Below are 18,509 nucleotides of genomic sequence, written 5' to 3'. Positions count from 1 at the left end.
GGTTGTGGAAAATGTGGACAAAGGCTGTCGGGCTTTCTTCTGGGCCGGAACTGAGGAGATTCATGGGGGCAAATGTGTCGTGTCATGGGATCGTGTATGCCGGTCTAAGCGTCTAGGTGGGCTCGGCTTGATCGGCCTATATAAGCACGGGATTGCTCTCACAGTGTGGAGTGGCTCCGACGTACAGACTGCTCCAGGCCTTGGCAAGGGTTAAACCTAACTGCGGACAAGCATGTTGCTCAGGCGTACGGAACTCTGGTGAAATGGAAGCTAGGAGCGGGCGCCCAAGTCTTGTTATGAAAAGACAGATGGATAAACGGCGCAAAAATCAACGATATTGCACCCTTGGTGGTTATAAGGGTCAAAACCCAAGTTGTCAACAGGAGACTGGCTAGAGATGCACTACACATGCACGCTTGGACAAATGATATCACACGAGAGATGTGCACTGACAGCCTGGCTCGGTTCATCACGTTATGGGAGATTCTCATCGAGGTGGAGATCCATCCTGAATATGAGGACATGCCGATGTGGACTTGGAATGCTATGTGAAGGTGGCACTAGATTCAAATCCTACGCTGCCATTTGGAAGAGTTGGGCCCCTTTGGCGTGCAGGTTATTCATGTGGCTGGCGGTGCAATACCGCATGTGGACATCGTACAGGAGGACTAGGCATGGGCTGCAAGATGTTACCTCACCTTGCTACTTGTGTGATCAAGAGGAGGGCACATTGCTACTTGTGTGATCAAGAGGAGGGCACCTTGCTACTTGTGCGATCAAGAGGAAGGCACGATCGACCATATCTTGTTACAGTGTGTTCTCACAAGGTAAGTATGGTACCTTTGCTTCATCAGGATGGGTTTGGACGCACATCTGTGTCCAACACATGCAAGATTGGTGAAGTGGTGGTCGGTGACTAGAATGCGAATCCCCAAGTGCACTCGAAAAAGCTCGCTGGTCATGCTAATCTGTTAGAGTTTGTGCAAGCAAAGGAATGGTAGAGTGTTCCAAGTGCACTCAAAAAAGCTCGCTGGTCATGCTAATCTGTTAGAGTTTGTGAAAGCAAAGGAATGGTAGAGTGTTTGGCGGGGCAACAGTCCGGAACGATCGTCTGAAGAAATACGTATGATCAAGGAATAGCGTTGCATGAATGGAGTGGGGGCTGGGTTAAGATCGACTCGTGATTTCTAACTAACAATAGCTGTAACATCTTGTACATATAATATGCCTTCTAGTATAAAGCTATGGTACGTCTACCCTCAGAAAAAAAAAAGGCAAGAAACTAATACGAACTTGATGGATTAAGAAGTAAAAGGTTACACCACCTAAAATACAAGAAATACAGCTGCAGGAAGCCGTTCTTAACAATTCTCCAAATTTCAACAGACAGACCGCCCTCTAAAATTCAAAAGACAGACAGGCAAGAAGCATCAACTTCCAAGTTATGGTTGTTCTTCAAATTTCATACAATAAACGCCAAGGAACAGATCAGTGGTTGCCTTCGTTCGATTGTGCATAGGAGAATGCAGCCTGTGGAGGGGGCGCTGGGGCCAGGGGCGGAGCGACAGAAGTTGAGCCTGCAGTTGGTGGTTGATACATCGGTGGAGGGCCTGGAGGTGATGCGTTGTTGGACATGGGTGCACCTGGGGCCCCAGATGTTGGAGGTGGTAGTGTCTGAGGCCTTGGGAGAGGTGCCACCTGCATAGGCATTGAACCAGGAGGGGCCCCGGGCAGTGGCATGGTTGGAGCACCAGGATAACCTGACAAACATTTGTAGGAAAAGAGTCAATTGAGATGATCGATTACTATTTCAAATGATAAGAAATTCAGATATTTGAATGCTTTACTGAAAATAGGAATTCAACTCTCATAAAGAACAGCTACATTAAGTTCCCTTCTTTTCTAAGATGAGCATTTCCCTTGACTGCAGTCAATTGTAGAGTGTCAAACGTGTTTGTGGCTTTCTGTTCTTGACTGATAAGTGGCAACTGATCTTATATGGCATTACAAAATGAAATAAAGTAATGAAACTAAAGAAGTACCAATGCATCATGAATAAACTGGATGCACACTTTTAAACATTTAGTTGCAATAATTGCACAACAAAAGGACATGTTGATTACCACTGGATCACAAAGCCGCAGTACAGTGTTTACCCTAAAAAAAACACCCAGGTGCACGTAGCTCCTGCTTGCACAGGGTCGGGGAAGAGTCCGACCATTTTGGGTCTTCTGTATGCAGCCTTTCACTACATTTCTGCAAGAGGCTGTTTCCAAACTTGATCCCATGATCTCATGTGGTCACAAGGCAACAGCTTTACCGCTGCACCAAGGTCCCCCCTCAGTACTGTTAGAGTTGTATTCTAGCCTATATGTTTTCCGCTTGTATGATGGGTTTCCTGCATATTTACCACCTGTACATGTACATATATACATATATATATATATATATATATGTTGGCCATTGGCCCTCAGGGAATACAAGTTGCATATTCCTAACATGGTATTAGAGCTAGGTCAATTTTTTGCACGCTGCAACTCGTGCTACTCGTGCTATTGATCCACTGATCCACGCGCGTGGCCGCCATTACTTTCTCTTCTCGTAGCCGCCAACTCTCCACATCCGCTAATCTCTCAACGCCGGGCCGTCTCCTTCCCATGTCTCGTCCGTCTGCCTGCCTGGTGTGTCTGCCCGCCTCCTTCGCCCGTCCCTCCCTTGAGCCGCCGCTCTCCAGATCAAGCGGCCGGAGGACTCCCGATCAAGCCGCCGCTGCATTTCTCCACGCCAGATCAAGCAACTGATAATCGTCGCATGTCGCAAGATCCGCTGGAATGAGCCGCTGCAGAGCTTCTCCGCTGGATCGCTCCGCCTGGTCCACTGGTCTAGATCGGTAGCCTCTAGATCGAGTCATTCCCTGGATCACGTCTAAGTTGCCTGCTGCCTAATCTGCCTGCTGGTGCCAAACCCCGGCTGCACATGGTCTTCCGCTGGACCTGGTCTCTGCCCGCTGGACTGCCTCAGCGCACATGGTCTTCGGCTGGACCTGGTCCCGTTCGGCTGCTGGTTCTTCTCAAGTAAAAGAGAGATGTTTTTATCGGGTCCGCATGTCCCTTGCTGCCCGCTGACTCTTGACGGTGTCACTACTCCTGTCTCGCACATGCGCCGTTTCTCGATGCTTGATGCTCGTTCGCCTGTGACGCCATCCCCTTTTTACATCTTTCGCTGGCTGTGTTGGTCGCTCTTCTATGTCTCCACTTGCGACCTCCGCACATGGTGATTGTCGTTCTACACCGACTCCTCTCGCGACTTTCACTGATGAATGTCGCTCTTCCCCGACACCTCTCACATTTTCAGTGGCTGTGCTGGTGCATATGACTACATTGACTGCACCTTGCACACGCGTCTTCCCCTGACACTTGGTGCTTGCCTGCATACAGCCTCGTCTCCTCCACCGGCCTTTGCGGACGATACTGTTCATGCTACACCGCCACATTTAGCGGCTTCCGTAGGTGGTCATGGTCGCTCCTCCCGATGCTACTGTGTCGACTACTTCAATTGTGTACTTCACTGAGGAGATTGAGCGACTTCGCACCCTGCTGACTGTCTTCGACTCTATTGTCGGGTGCATCTACGTCGACATCTTCAGTTGCGCCACTGACTAAGCAGGAGATTGTGCTATTTCGATGCCTGCTAGCTCCATCTTCCGGCTCTCCATCGACAGGTTTTGTTGGTTCTGCTACAGACTCTTCTGACATTGTGAGACCACCTTCTACACAAGCAGGTACATCTCCATGATTCTTGATACCAGAGCATCTTTTCATATGACTCATGATTCATCCACACTGTCCTCTACTCGACATCTTGATTCTCCTGTTCACATTCGTTCTTACTGCTAATGTCTCTTACTGTTCACATTCGTTCTTACTGCTAATGTCAGCTTTTCATGTTCTCAATGTGGCTCACGTTCCTCGACTTACCATCGAGCTCATTTCTGGTGGTCAGGTTGTTAACTCTGGTTGCAGGGTCGTTCTTGACTTTGACTCATGTTTCGTTTTGGACGTCAAACTGATGCTCTCCTTGGTGCTGGGCCTAGCGTCGTGACTCTCAAGGTCTCTGGGAGCTTGACTAACTGGCTTCACCTTCCATCCGCTGCCACCACCGTCGGTCTCTCCAGCTCTCTTGCCTTGTCTACCAGCTCTGTTGCCTTGTCTACCAATTCTTTTTAGCTGGTGGCATCGTCGCCTTGATCACTTGTGTGGCTCTCGCCTCATCCTTAGTTCAACGTGGTCTTCTTGGATCCGTCTTCGGCGGTGTGTCTTTAGACTATCAGGGTTGCCGGCTTAGTAAACAGGTCCAATTACCTTATCCTCACAACGACACTATGTCTCAGCGTCCTTTTGACCTTGTTCACTCTCATGTCTAGGGTCCAACTCCCTTTGCCTCCAAAGGAGGTCATCGCTACTATATTATCTTTATAGATGATTTCTCTCACCATACATGGATATATTTTATGTCTTCTCGTAGTGAGGTCTTATCTATCTAAAAGCGATTTGCTACCATGGTTCACACTCAGTTCTCTACGCCTATTCATGTGTTCCGTGTTGCCTCTGATGCAGTGTCGGCGATGCTAGGTCGACACCTATGGGGATCAACATGATACCCTTGTGATCGTAGGGCGGGAAAAACAGCGTCAAGAACAGACCAAACGATCAACGCTCGACAAGCCTTTTTACCCAGGTTCGGGCCGCTTACGCGTAAAACCCTACGTCCTGCTTGTCTGGTTATATTAAGCGTTCTTTTCTTTTGTTGTTCGTTTACAGTGATCATAATCATCTTCTTGGCCAATCTCCAAAAAGGCTAACCCCTTCTGAATGAGCTAAGGGCCTCCTTTTTATAGGCAAAGGGGTCACCTACAGTGCTCAAGGGTAGGTTCACGAGATGTTACAGTGAACCTACAACGGTGCTTATCCATCTACCGCTGTCAGGTGCATTAAATGCACGTCTTGTCCATGTCAGCTAGGTGCTGGTGAAGACATGTGTCTAGGGGTTTCGACACCTGGACGCCCCACTGGCGCATGCGGAATGCGCTGGAACACGGGGGAGCGGTGGTACTGTGGCCAGGGCGGCCGCCCTCTGGCGCGCTGCCACATCATCCCGGCAAGAGGGGGCTTGCCGGGGCCTTGGTGCTTCGTCCCGGCAAGGGATCTTGCCGGGGGCTTCGGCTGTCTTCCCAGCGAGGGGGCCTTGGACTAGGTGTGTTCATCACGCCCGTGGGGTGGACGTGGCCTTGGACTAGGTGTGTTCATCACGCCCGTGGGGTGGACGTGGCCTTGGGTGTCCTCCCGGCAAGACAGGCTTGCCGGGGCCTTGAATATCTTGGGGGTGAGTCTTGTCTGGATTCCGCCGTGCCCTACCGTCAGGGGCTCTTTGCGCCCGTGCACAAGTCTGGGGCACTAGGGGTAGTGCACCGACAGGAGCCCCGGGCCTGGGCCACACATGCGTGCGGAGCGTTGTTGGGCCAGGCCCAAAGAGGTGTACGGGCTCTTGCGGCTGGATCTGCTGGCGGTTGCCTTTCCCCACGCCGCGCGTCGGATGCGCGAAGTGGGAGGTCGTGCGCGGAGTGGCCCTTCCGCCTCCTGAAACGCCTCTGCCACGCGCGTGGCATGCGCAACCATTGATGGGCAGGTGGCAGTCAAGGCCTTGAAAGGCGTAGTAGTGGCTGGGCCCGACCGTGCATGCATTGGCGCATCAGGGCGGTTCTCTGTTCGCCCGTGAGCTCGAGCGATTGGTCGCAGAGGGTGGCAGCTTCTGGAGTAAGGGAGGCTAGCCCCCGCGCCCCGTCCTATAAATTGGGAGGGTTTGCGAGGGGTTTTGCTCATCCAACTCCCTCTGAATCCACCAACTCCTCGACCTTGGTCTTCTGAATCTTCCTTTGTCCGCTGGTGGTGCTCGTCCCTAACCATGGTCAGGGGACGAGGTCGGCCACCGTCTGCCGTTAGGGCAGCGAGGGGATCCCGCTTGGATCATGCCACAGCTTCTAGGGGTGCCGCGGCCGAAGACGGCCCGGACGCCCGTGGTGGAGGAAGGGCGAGGGGCCGAGGTCGCCGCGGAGGTCGAGGCCGGGGGAGGCGGAGCGCTACTCCAACGCCTCCGCCATCCCGAGGCTTGCTCCTGTGGCGGCCCTCCATGTTGCTTTAGAGGGTCCCACGTGTGCTTCTCGACTGCTGCGAAGGTCGCTCGAGCGGCATTGGGAGCTCCGCCTCGAGCGACGGTGATGAGGGGGACGGCGACAGCGGTGGTGCCGGGCCTAGTCCCAAGCCCGGGGGAATTGAATCGGATGGCGATTCCCCCGGCTGGGACTGAGTGCTTCCTGCACTGATGCGGCCCGGCAACGCCCCGTCCTCGCCTCGGAGGAGGGATCTCAACCGAATCCGTCGCCCCCTCCTCGCGGCTTGACGAGGCCGAACCCGCTACCGTCGGTACAGCGCTGGGAGAGCCAGCGTGGATGTACCGCGGGCCTTGTCGCGCCTTGTCTTCATGAACCCCAATTCCTGCGCATGGGTCAATCCTTGTCAAAAGACAGAGTCCTTAGGTTAGGATAACCACGCTTTGTAAGTGAAGTTAAGTGTATCTATCCATATGAATGAAAAAGACTGTTTTTCCCTTTTTCGATTCTGTTCTATGTGTGATTTGTTTTTGCATATCTAGGAGCTTGCCGACGACTACCGGCAAGGCTCCTTGCCGAGTTCGGTGCAACCATGGAAATCGCCAAGCGTAGCTTGAGGCGAAATCGGGTGCTACGTAGCCGCTTGCTCTGTTGATCAGGTTCGCAACTGTTTGACGGCGCTCTGTGGCCGTTCAGGTCGTTTGAACGAGTTCGAAACAAAGACAAGGTGCACCGAGCTTTGGGAAGGTCCCAGTATGCGCAAACTCCTTACACAAAGATTTGAAACTTCCGAAGGGAAAAAGCAAAAGATCTATCTATTCCAAATCTGAATCTCAAACTCAAAAACTTATCTGTCTGCGCCGTGATCCGGCGTCTGAATCTTTTGCTAGGGCATCGAAGCCTCCAGCAAGCAAGGAATCACCGCTCCTGGTAGTCTCTTCTCCGGCAAGGGCTTCTTGCCGACGGTCCGTGACCGTCGCTTGGAGGAAGAGCTAGCCAGGGGGTAACCCTTTTGCTTTTCTCTTGCTAGGCCGTGCTTGCGGAGCCCCCGAGCGCGTCTTTGGGCGATGATGTGACGCTCTCAGGGGTGCAACCTTCACGCTGGAGTGCGCGCCGGGGCTTCGGGGCCGTGTGGCGCACCCTCAACGACTATGCATCGCTCCACAGAGGTGCGTCCGCCGAAGTATGCGTCGGGGCCTCTGTGAAGCGCCCAGGCACGCCCTCGACAACTGCGCGTTGGCCCCCCTCAAGCGACGCATCGGCCTGACGATGCCGCCCTTGGAGTCTCCGCCCCCTTGCCCCGCTCGCGCGTGTAGCAACGCGCTCGCGTAGGCCTTGGGAAGCCGTAGCAGAATAGGGCGCTAGCCGCGGCACTCCGTTTCCGGAGGAGCGCGGCATAGCGCCAAAACTTTGATGGAGCCGGCGTTGAGCCTGCTCCGATTCACGCGTCTCTCCCCGCCCCCCAACCTGGCGCGCCAAAGATGTCGGCGATGCTAGGTCAACACCTATGGGGATGAACGTGATACCCTTGTGATCGTAGGGCGGGAAAAACAACGTCAAGAGCAGACCAAACAATCAACGCCCGGCAACCCTTTTTACCCAGGTTCGGGCCGCTTACGCGTAAAACCCTACGTCATGCTTGTCTGGTTGTATTAAGCGTTCTTTTGTTTTTCGTTTACAGTGATCATAATCGTCTTCTTGGCCCATCTCCAAAAAGGCTAACCCCTTGTGAATGAGCTAAGGGCCTCCTTTTATAGGCAAAGGGGTCACCTACAGTGCTCAAGGGTAGGTTCACGAGATGTTACAGTGAACCTACAGCGGTGCTTATCCATCTACCGCTGTCAGGTGCATTAAATGCACGTCTTGTCCATGTCAGCTAGGTGCTGGTGAAGACATGTGTCCAGGGGTTTCGACACCTGAACGCCCCGCTGGCGCATGCAGAATACGCTGGAACACGGAGGAGCGGTGGTACTGTGGCCAGGGCGGTCGCGCTCTGGCGCGCTGCCACGTCATCCCGGCAAGAGGGGGCTTGTCAGGGGCTTGGTGCTTCGTCACGGCAAGGGATCTTGCCGGGGGCTTCGGCTGTCTTCCCGGCGAGGGGGGCTCGCCGGGGCCTTGGACTAGGTGTGTTCATCACGCCCGTGGGCGGACGTGGCCTTGGGTGTCCTCCCGGCAAGACAGGCTTGCCGGGGCCTTGAATATCTTGGGCGTGAGTCTTGTCTGGATTCCGCCGTGCCCTACCGTCAGGGGCTCTTTGCGCTCGTGCACAAGTCTGGGGCACTAGGGACCCCAGTCTTTAGTGCACCGACACAAAGTATATCTCCAAGATGGTGCATGGAGTTCTTGCTGAGCAGGGCACTCTTTCTCAGTTTTCTTGTCCTGGTACTCATGCTCAGAATGGTGTCTCTGAGCGCAAGCATCGTCACCTTCTTGAGACGGCTCATTACTTTTGGGCAGAGGCCATCTCCAGTTCCACCTATCTCATCAACCTTCAGTCGTCCACTGCTCTGCAGGGTGGCATTCCTTTCAAGCATCTCTTTGATCGTTCTCCTAATTACTCGACGCTTAGTTTGTTTAGTTGTGTTTAATATGCTCTTCTTACTCCTCGTGAACGCACCAAACTATCCGCTCGATCTGTTGAGTGTGTCTTCTTAAGGTTATAGTGATGAGGACAAGGGCTATGCGTTGTTCAGATCTCGTTGGTCGTCGGATGCGTATTTCTCGGGATGTGACTTTTAGTGAGTCTCGTCCCTTCTACCCGCGTCCATCTTCCTTGACCTTTTCAGTGGAGGACATATATTTCCTCACTTTTCCTGACACATCTATCACTCATGTTGAGCCCTTGCCTGTTTGTCCTACTGCCCCTCCTTCAACGACACCATCTCCCATGGTTTTATCACTTTGCTTATCACAAGATTCTACACCTTCATCCCTGGTGTCTTCTTCGTTACCTTCGCCTATTCCGGAGATCCCTCCTCTTATCTTCCATCTTTTCCTCGGTATTATACCCGTCGTCCACGTATTGTGGACGCGTCTATAGATGTGTCATCCTCCTCGTCTCAGCCTACTTATGGCTTGCGTCCTCGCCCGCTTCCGCGTGTTGATCGCCTTGGCTTTCCCACCGTTGGCGCTGCTATTCTCGAGCCAATTTCTTATCGTGAAGCTATTGTTCATCCCGAATGGCAGTTTGCGACGACAGAGGAGTTTGCTGCACTTGAGCGCACAGGTACATGGGATCTTCTTTCTCTTCCTCCATGTGTCTGTCCCATCACTTGTAAGTGGGTGTACAAGGTCAAGACTCGCTCCGATGGTTCTCTTGAGCGTTACAAAGCTCGTCTTGTGGCTCATGCCTTTCAACAGGAGCATGGTCGTGATTACGATGAGACTTTTCCTCCTGTAGCTCATACGACCACTATTAGTACACTTCTTGACATGACCTATGTTCGCCACTGGTTTGTGTCTCCCCTTGATATTATGAATGCCTTTCTTAATGATGAGCTGCATGAGGAGGTTTACATGCAGCCCCCACCTGGGTATTCTGTTCGTAATGGCATGGTATGCCATCTTCGTCGCTCTCTATATGGCCTTAAGCAAGCCCCTCGCGCCTGGTTTGAGCGTTTTGCCTCTATGGTGACTGTCGCTGGTTTTACAACGAGTGCTCATGATCCAGCGTTGTTTGTCCGCCTTTTTGCTCGTGGTCGGACTCTTCTTCTATACGTTGATGACATGATTATCACTAGTGACGACCCCGAGTAGCCTTTGTGAAGGCTCATCTTAGTGAGCAGTTTCTTATGTCTAAACTTGGCCCTCTTCATTACTTTCTTGGGATCGAGCTCTCTTCTACCTCTGATGGCTTTTCCATTTTCCAGGAAAAGTATATCCAGGATCTTCTTGCTCGTGCTGCTCTTACTGATGAGCGCACTGTTGAGATTCCCATGGAGCTCAATGTTCACCTCAGTGATACTGATGGTGACCCCTTGCTTGATCCGACGCGTTATCATCATCGTGTTGTGAGTCTTGTCTATCTAGTCGTCACTCGTCCGGATATCTCCTATCCGGTCCATATTCTGAGTCAGTTTGTCTCTGCTCCCACTTCGGTTCACTGTAGTCACCTCCTTCATGTTCTTATCTTCGGGGCATGATCCCTCACCGCCTGTTATTTCCTTGCTCTAGTTCCTTATAGCTTCAGGCCTATTCAGATGCTACGTGGGCTAGTGATCCCTCCGATCGTCGTTCACTTTCTTCTTACTGTGTTTTTCTTGGTGGTTCTCTCGTTGCCTGGAAGATGAAGAAGTCGACTGAAGTTTCTCGTTCGAGTGCAGAGGCTGAGTTGCGAGCTACGGCTCTTTTGACGACAGAGGTGACTTGGTTACGATGGTTACTTTAAGACTTTGGTGTTTCTGTCACTACACCCACTCGGCTATTGTCTGGCAGGTAGAGGTGCTATTAGCATTGCGCGCGACCTGTTAAGCATGTGCTCACCAAGCATATTGGTGTTGATGCTTTCCATGTGCGTGTTATTGTGCAGGATCAGGTTATTGCTCTTCAATATGTGCCTTCCGAGTTACAGTTGGCGGATTTCTTAACGAACCCCAGACTAGAGCGCAACACGGCTTCTATCTCCCAAACTCGGTGTTGTTTATCCACCATGAGTTTGAGGGCAGGGGTGTTAGAGTTATATTCTAGCCTATATGTTTTCCCCGTTGTATGAGGGGTTTCATGCATATTTACCACTTGTACATGTATATATATATATTGGCCATTGGCCCTCAAGGAATACAAGTTGCATATTCCTAACAAGTACATTGTTTACACTATTCTAATAAAATCTACTCCCTCCATTCCTAAATATATGACGTTTTGGTAGTTCAAATTGAATTACCAAAACGTCATATATTTAGGAACAGAGTAAGTATTACAACACTGGAAATTAAAAACATTTCATCTCTTTCATGTTTTCTAAGTAGTGTTACGGGAGTCTACTTATAATATTATAAGTTGATATGTTTATAAGCCCAGGATGAGATCCAGCATACAATAACTTGTAGTATATGGAAACAAAATTTACTTGCAATCTAATAACTAATCTAAGTGTCATGACCATATTTAAAAGAATTGCTTGCAGAAAGTAATTACCCCTTTCTATCTGAGTGCCTATGAAAATTCAGAGTTTCAACTTAAGCTGTCCATTCCTATCTGAAAGTGCTACTCTGCCCCAAACTCAAATGCACTCACCATGAACAGTAAAGTTCCAAAAAACTACTCCCTCTGCCCCACAATATAAGATCATTTCGCAAGCTGTTTTAGCTTGCTGAACAATCTTATGTTATGGGTCTGAGGGAGTAGTAAACAAAGTAAAAAAAACTCTGGGTTTTTTTGGCAACAATCGTTCTTAGTTTTCTACCTAAGTGCAAATTTTCGTGAAGGAACGACATTTGCGCTGGTTTGGGGGGAAACTAAAAAGGTGCTCAAAATGCTTTAAAACCTAGCCTTTTCGGAGCATCGATTTTGTTTTATTGCCCCAAAGTATTACGAATGTTTTTTCTTTGCGAAAATTTGTGCATAGGTAAAACATTAAATCATGCTTGTTTCCAAAAACAAACTGAGATTAGTTTCACTATTTTTCGGGTTTTACTTTTCATCAGGGTGCATATGTGCTCAGTTGCCAAAAATCCATGTCCACTCCTATCTCACTATGGTTAATATAGTTCAAACCATGTAATACACATCCAATGCGGTATCCAGCTGGTTTTGCTCTTCAGTCCCACTAAGCAAAATTAATACATGCAATACATCAAGACAAAGACTAAATATATGCTCAAGAAGCAGAATCAAGCAATAAAGAAACTAGCGCAAATTTCTCCATCTTGTAGACCTTTCGTGTTTCTGTATCCTTGTAGGAGTACCAACTGGTAAATTGTTATCTTCCATACAGGAAATATATAAGCAATTGAGTTAATCAATAGGAGCACAAATTAAAGAAGTTATGGACCATCTAATTTTATCGAAATATGTGACTATAGATACAAGTAATCACAATAAAAAATGAAAACAATACTGAAGTTTACCTGGAGCGCCAGGAACTGGTAAAATAGGAGGCCTTGCAAACGGCCCACCAGGTTGTTGATGTTGAGGATAACCATGTTGCATCATGGGTGTGGGCAGAATTGGAAGACGGGGACGGGACATATTTCCTGGATATTGAAGAAGATGTTGGTTGAAAGGAGCGCCAACTTGGAACGCTGCGGCTTGTCCTAGGTGTTCCTTGATCCTTTGATCAATCAAACTTTGAGTTTGCTGCTCCTCGAATTGCTGATAGTAGTTACGAACATTTGCCTAAAAATGTTTCACATGAAAAATAGTGTACACGCAAGAATAAACCAGAGCTATGAATGAAGGTATAAAAAAGAAAGAATACCTTGTGTTTATATCCAGCATTGTGTTGCTTACGGACAGATGGCTGCACCATTATTGACATGAGTGGTTAGTTCAAAGATAGGTATATTAATAAGCAAACCAGAGAAAAGGACAAAAGAGTTGGAATTACACTACTGGATTCAACAATTTATGAACTAAACCATGTACAGGTTGGTGCGATATTTGGGTGTCTTGAAAAACAACAAAGTGAACCAACTAACATTTTAAAACCAGGGTGGGTTGTATTTTGTATTTCGTAAATATCTAACTGCACTCAAATGCAATAATGTTTTACTGACATGAAAAAGGCATCTTTCTGCACATCGTCTGCTGTTTATACATCAATAGATGATCACCTAGTGCCTAATTTTATGTTTCCGACTATAGAAAGCAGGGCACAGAACTCTCCTGCAATCCACTTCTTTAGCTCGGGATGTCAGAATTCAATTAAGTGGCTCCTTCAGTTAAGTCACTGACCACTGAAGAGCTTACAAAGTTAGCAACATAATCATGCCAAATTGGCATATGTTATGGTTGCTCGGGTTTGAGCGGGAGAGAGAGAGCTGCGAGGGCGCGAGAGAGCCGGCCATGGGGGTCCTTTCCCACGGCCGGGCAGGGAAAAGGGTTTTCCTTAATTCTTGCCTGATTAGTTTGATACATCTCCTCTCCATATATAGAGAGGTTTACTTGACTCCCAAGTAAGGCTTACTTGACCCCTAAGCAAACCCTAAGACTAACGGGCCCAGGCCCATCACGTACTCTAACAGCATACCACCCAGCACCATACCTGGTTTGTTACTAACATTCACGATAACAAAAATGACACTTAATAATCTACAAAGCTGATGAGCATGATGAACCTGACCTCCTTGAATAGATCCACATGTTTGCCAGATCACAGAGATCTTAAATAAATATTACTATCTTAAAGAACATGTTAATAGATGAAACATATCCAGGGACTTGGCAACAATACTGAACTGAACACCCCAGATGAATATAACCTAATTACTCCCTCTGTAAACTAATATTATAGTGTTTAGATTACTAAAATAGTGTTCTAAATGCTCTTATATTAGTTTAAGGAGGAAGTACTAAACAGCACTTAATACTGAATGTCTGTTCTTGAAAAGGAGACATGAATACTAATCAATATGCTCCAATGACAAAGAAAGTGTTTGTTGCGGTGGAAGCTAAAATTAATCTAAGGTTAGACAGAATTACGACATTCACTGGAGCAAACTAGGGTAAGATCAAATCGCTGCACACAATCATATGGAAACCTGAAGTTAACTAAACAAACTTGTACTCATTTTTGTTGTCAAGCATGATAAAAATTGATTGGAGACAGGAAGCACTAACCGAGTCATGGGTCAGATAAGTGTCGCAGTAATCGCAATAATACCTGCAAGCCAAGAACAAGGGGATGTCAATTCAAGCAAAAGATAAACAACAGATTCAAGCCCAGAAGACCAAAGCTCGGCAGGCAGTAGAAAAGCCTCAATGCACACAGGAAGCACGAAAAGACCATTTATCAGTCGTCTACAGTAAGCCCCAGATTCCTACTCGACGAATATATCTACCTACCTACTCGGCCAAAGAGCTAATTGGCGAAATCATAGTGCCGTCTTCTCCAATCATGGACAATGGGGGCTTCTGCCCAACGTAGCAATTGGCTCGTCCTCTAGCTTTTCCCCCTCTCTCATTCGACCAAAAGTCCCCCGCCTTGCTCGGGCGCCTGGGCTAGGGTTTCAAATTAACAGCGCCCATCGTACCGTACCATCCCCTCGAGCCACAACCGCTGCACCTAGACCAGAATAGTCAAACGCTCACCGAGGCATCGCGGTGACAAAAGACGGCGACGGCGGCGGCGGCGGCGGCAGCGACGGCGACGGGAGGAAGAGAATCTCGTCTCGGTCACAATTCACAATGTGTAGAGGAAGACAATTTGACGTCGCGATGCGCCCTTAAAGAGTAAATTGCACCGAGGTACCGCAAATCGGGCATTGGACACACATTGATTAGTAATTTTTTCGGGTAGTACCATATCTGGGGCGATACATTATAAAAAATACTAAAACCCGGATTTATATGTATTAACCATGTATCTGGCCGGTTGGACCCACCCGTCACATGCCCACATGGCATGATTTTTACAAAAAAAACTTACTTTATACGTAATCACATAAATGCCTTCTATTTCGCAGGAAAAATGATCATACAAAAGAAAATATCGTTTGTAGTTTTTCAACACATAAAACTCTTTTGAATGTTTTTTCTTGGAAAAGTGTTATAATCAGCTGACTGATTTCTTCGAGAAATCAGTCGCCCATCGCGCTGTCTAGTTACAAAGCAATCAATGTTCGGATCGGTCTGTATCCTCTATCACGTGCCGCATTCTCTTGTACTAATAAGGCCCTGTTTGGAACCATAATAGATTATGATAATCTGAATTATGAACATAGATTATATAATCTGGTTTATAAAAATAATCCAGGTGGACATGTTTGAAGGCCAGATTATATAAACTGTAGACCAGTTTTTAAATTGTACAATGACATATTTGCCCTCTGTTTACAAGGAAAAATAGGAAAGTGGCGGTGGCACTGCGTAATTCTTTTGAAGTTTACGAGGGTAACACGTCATTTGTAATTCATAATCTCATTTTAGCTGGGGTAGAGCAGATTATGAGATTATAATAATCTGGTCATCTAGTTTATAAAATCTACAATGTAAACTGTCATGTTTGGAAATACAATAGATTATAAAACCAGATTATATAATCTGGGTGGTTCCAAACAGGGCCTAAGTCAAAAATATATATGGCTTTAGTACCGATCCTTGCATGCAGCCTTGGGTTTGCCCTCCGCACTCCTTCTAGTACCGATCCTTGCATGCAGCCTTGTGTTTGCCCTCTCCACTCCGTGCACACCATCACCGCAGGTCTAATACTATGTCCATCTTCTAATTAGAATTTGATAATACATTTTAATCTTTTTATTGAAATAAAAAACCAATAAAACAAAAAAGTGGTAATACAAAACAAAATTATTTTAATTGAAAAACAATCAAAATTGTCCACTGAGGCAAACACAACGGCTCGACATAATAAGGTTGTGCGCCAATGTTGCAAGTGTGACATGCGATGCTGCAAAGACGAGCCCACTGTTGCAAGGCCATAAACACTCCAATGTTGCAAGAGTGTGCATTACCATTGCTGTGATGGACGCCCGTTGGTGGAGTTGACCTGCGTTGGCCTCGGGATGCGTCCAGGTGTATTTCGGAGGTGACACCATGATGGCCGCCAGTGGTGTTACAGAGGACGATGGAGTTGTTGTTGGGATGGCTGCTGGCGACACTTCGAGGTGATGTTGCAAGGGGAGTGATGGAGTCGTGGTGTTGCACCAGGGTGCTATAAAGCTGGGGCCACAAATGCATCCCTTGTTGGTGCTACCAAGCTGCTTGCTGAAGGGTACTAAATGGACGTTGCAACACTGCTTGTTGTAGGGCATGCTTCAATGAGTACGGCAACGCTTTCACGACCACAACGACAAGGCGTGAAACAGTGGTGTCGATGGCTGCAGCCACGCTGCAAAGCATGCTTTGATGCTTGTGGCAATACTTTGACGACGAAGTCGACCACCATGACAATGCTTCGACAACCACAAGAAGCATGTCGTGATTGCCGCGAGGCATGCTTATATGATCATGGCAATGCTTCAACAACCACAACGGCCACGATAATGATGCGACGAGACCACCGCGATGAGGCATACCATGAGGGCGCCGATGACTGTGGCCATGTTGTGAGGTGTGCTTCAATTATCGTGGCAATGCTTCAACGTCCACGACGACCGTGGCAAATGTTGTGATGACCACTATGATGCGGCGTGTTATGACGATGCCGACTACTACGATCATGCAACAAAGTGTGCTTCAATGGTTGTGGCGATGCTTCGATGATCACGACGTTGTAGATGGTTGAGGCAATGTTTCGACGATCACAACCATGCAACTAAGAGTGCTTCAATGGTTGTGGGGACGATGTGTTGATCACGACGACGTCGACGGCAATGGCAATGCTTCGTCGATTACGGTGAAGAGGCGTGCCATGACGGCGCCGGCGACCGCACCCTTGCAACGAGGTGTGCTTCAATCGTTGTGGTGATGCTTTGATGACCACGACGATAGCGACAATGCTTTGTCGACCACGACGACGAGGCATGCCATGATGGTGTCCATAATCATGACCATGCAAGCGTGCTTCCATGGTCACACCGATGCTTCAATAACCATGATGACATCCACAGTCGTGACAATGCTCTGATGACCACGGCAACGAGGCATGTCGTGACGGCACCGACGATCACGACCATGCGACAAAGTCATGCTTCAAGGGTTGCGGCAATGCTTCAACGGCCACGACGATGAGGTGTGTCGTGACGGCGTCGACAACTGTGGCCATGCTGCAAGGTGTGCTTCAGTGACCATGGCAATGCTTCGACCACGACGAACATGGCATGTTTCGATGACCATGGCGACGAGGCGTGTTGTGACGGCGTCAATGACCATGGTCATGCCGCGAGGCATGCTTCAGTGATCATGGCAATGCTTCTACAACCACGACGATGTCCACGACGCGGCAATGCTTCAACGGCCACGGCTATGAGGTGTGCCGTGACGGCATCGACACCCGTGGCCATGCTGCAAGGTGTGCTTCAGTCACCATGGCAATGCTTTGACCATGACGACCATGGCATGTTTCGATGACCAAGGGGATGAGGCGTGTTGTGACGGCTTCGACGACCATGGTCATGCTGCGAGGCATGCTTCAGTGACCATGGCCATGCTTCTACGACCAGGACGATGTCCACGACGCGACAATGCTTCAACGGCCATGATAATGGGACATGTGATGATGTTGTTGATGACCACCACCATGTTGCAAGGTATACTCCAGTGATCATGCCTATACTTCCACTACGACAGACACGACAATGCTTAGATGACCACGATGACGCGGCGTGTCATGATGGCGTCGAGGACCGTGGTCATGCTGCGAGGCTTGCTTCAGCCATCATGGCAATGCTCCAATGATGGCGATCGGTGTAATGCTTCGATGGCCACAACGATGAGGCATGTTGTTACGACATCGACTACGGCCATATTGCGAGCCCTGCTTCAATGGTCGTGGCAATGATTCGATGACAACGACCACGATAGTGCTTTGATGCCCACGGCGAGGTGTCAACGACCGCGACCATGCAACGAGGCATGCTTCAAAGGCCGTGGCGATGCTTCGACGATGATAGTCGCGATAGTGCTTCGATGACCATGATGATGAGGCGTACCGTGATGGAGACGACAACCGCGGCCATGCAACGAAGCATGCTTCAATGGTCAGGGCGATGCTTCAACGATGACGGCGGTGGATAATCATGGTGATGACACATGCCGTGATGGCGTTGACGACCGCGGCCATGCAACGAGGCTTATGCTTCAATGGTCGTGGCGATGCTTCGACGATGACGGTCACAATAGTGGTTTGATGACCATGGTGATGAGGTACGCCATGACAGTGTCGAAGGTCGTGTTCGTGCAACGAAGGATGCTTCAATGGTCATGGTGATGCTTCAACGACGACGACGGCGGATAACTACGGTGACGAGGCATGTTGTGATGGCGTCGACGACTGCAGCCATGCAACGAGGCATGCTTTAATGGTTGTGGTGATGCTTCAACGATGACGGTCGCAACACTGCTTTGATGACAATAGTGATGTGGTACGGTCGTGACAATGTCGAAGGCCGTGTCCATGCAATGAGGTGTGGTTCAATGGTCGTGTCTATTCTTCGACGAGATGGCCGCGACAAGGCTTTGATGATTACGGTGACGAGGCGGCGTGCCGTGACGACGTCGACAACAA

At 49.0% G+C, this 18,509-nt stretch overlaps 1 protein-coding gene across 1 annotated transcript; it reads right to left on the bottom strand.

Moving 5' to 3' along the window:
* Positions 1-1,283: 1,283 nt before the first annotated feature.
* On the bottom strand, positions 1,284-14,551 carry LOC123401927 (U1 small nuclear ribonucleoprotein C-1-like). The gene is made up of 5 exons (XM_045095793.1): positions 14,417-14,551; positions 13,946-13,988; positions 12,585-12,626; positions 12,235-12,502; positions 1,284-1,760 (listed from the first exon to the last, which is right to left on the bottom strand). The coding sequence occupies exons 1-5, from the start codon at positions 14,422-14,424 to the stop codon at positions 1,489-1,491; spliced, it is 633 nt and encodes a 210-aa protein (XP_044951728.1). The 5' UTR covers positions 14,425-14,551; the 3' UTR covers positions 1,284-1,488.
* Between the last annotated feature and the right edge of the window lie 3,958 nt (positions 14,552-18,509).

This window comes from Hordeum vulgare, chromosome 6H (assembly GCF_904849725.1).
Source record: "Hordeum vulgare subsp. vulgare chromosome 6H, MorexV3_pseudomolecules_assembly, whole genome shotgun sequence".
Classification (NCBI taxonomy): Eukaryota; Viridiplantae; Streptophyta; class Magnoliopsida; order Poales; family Poaceae; genus Hordeum; species Hordeum vulgare.
This window is presented reverse-complemented; position numbering and strand designations above follow the sequence as displayed.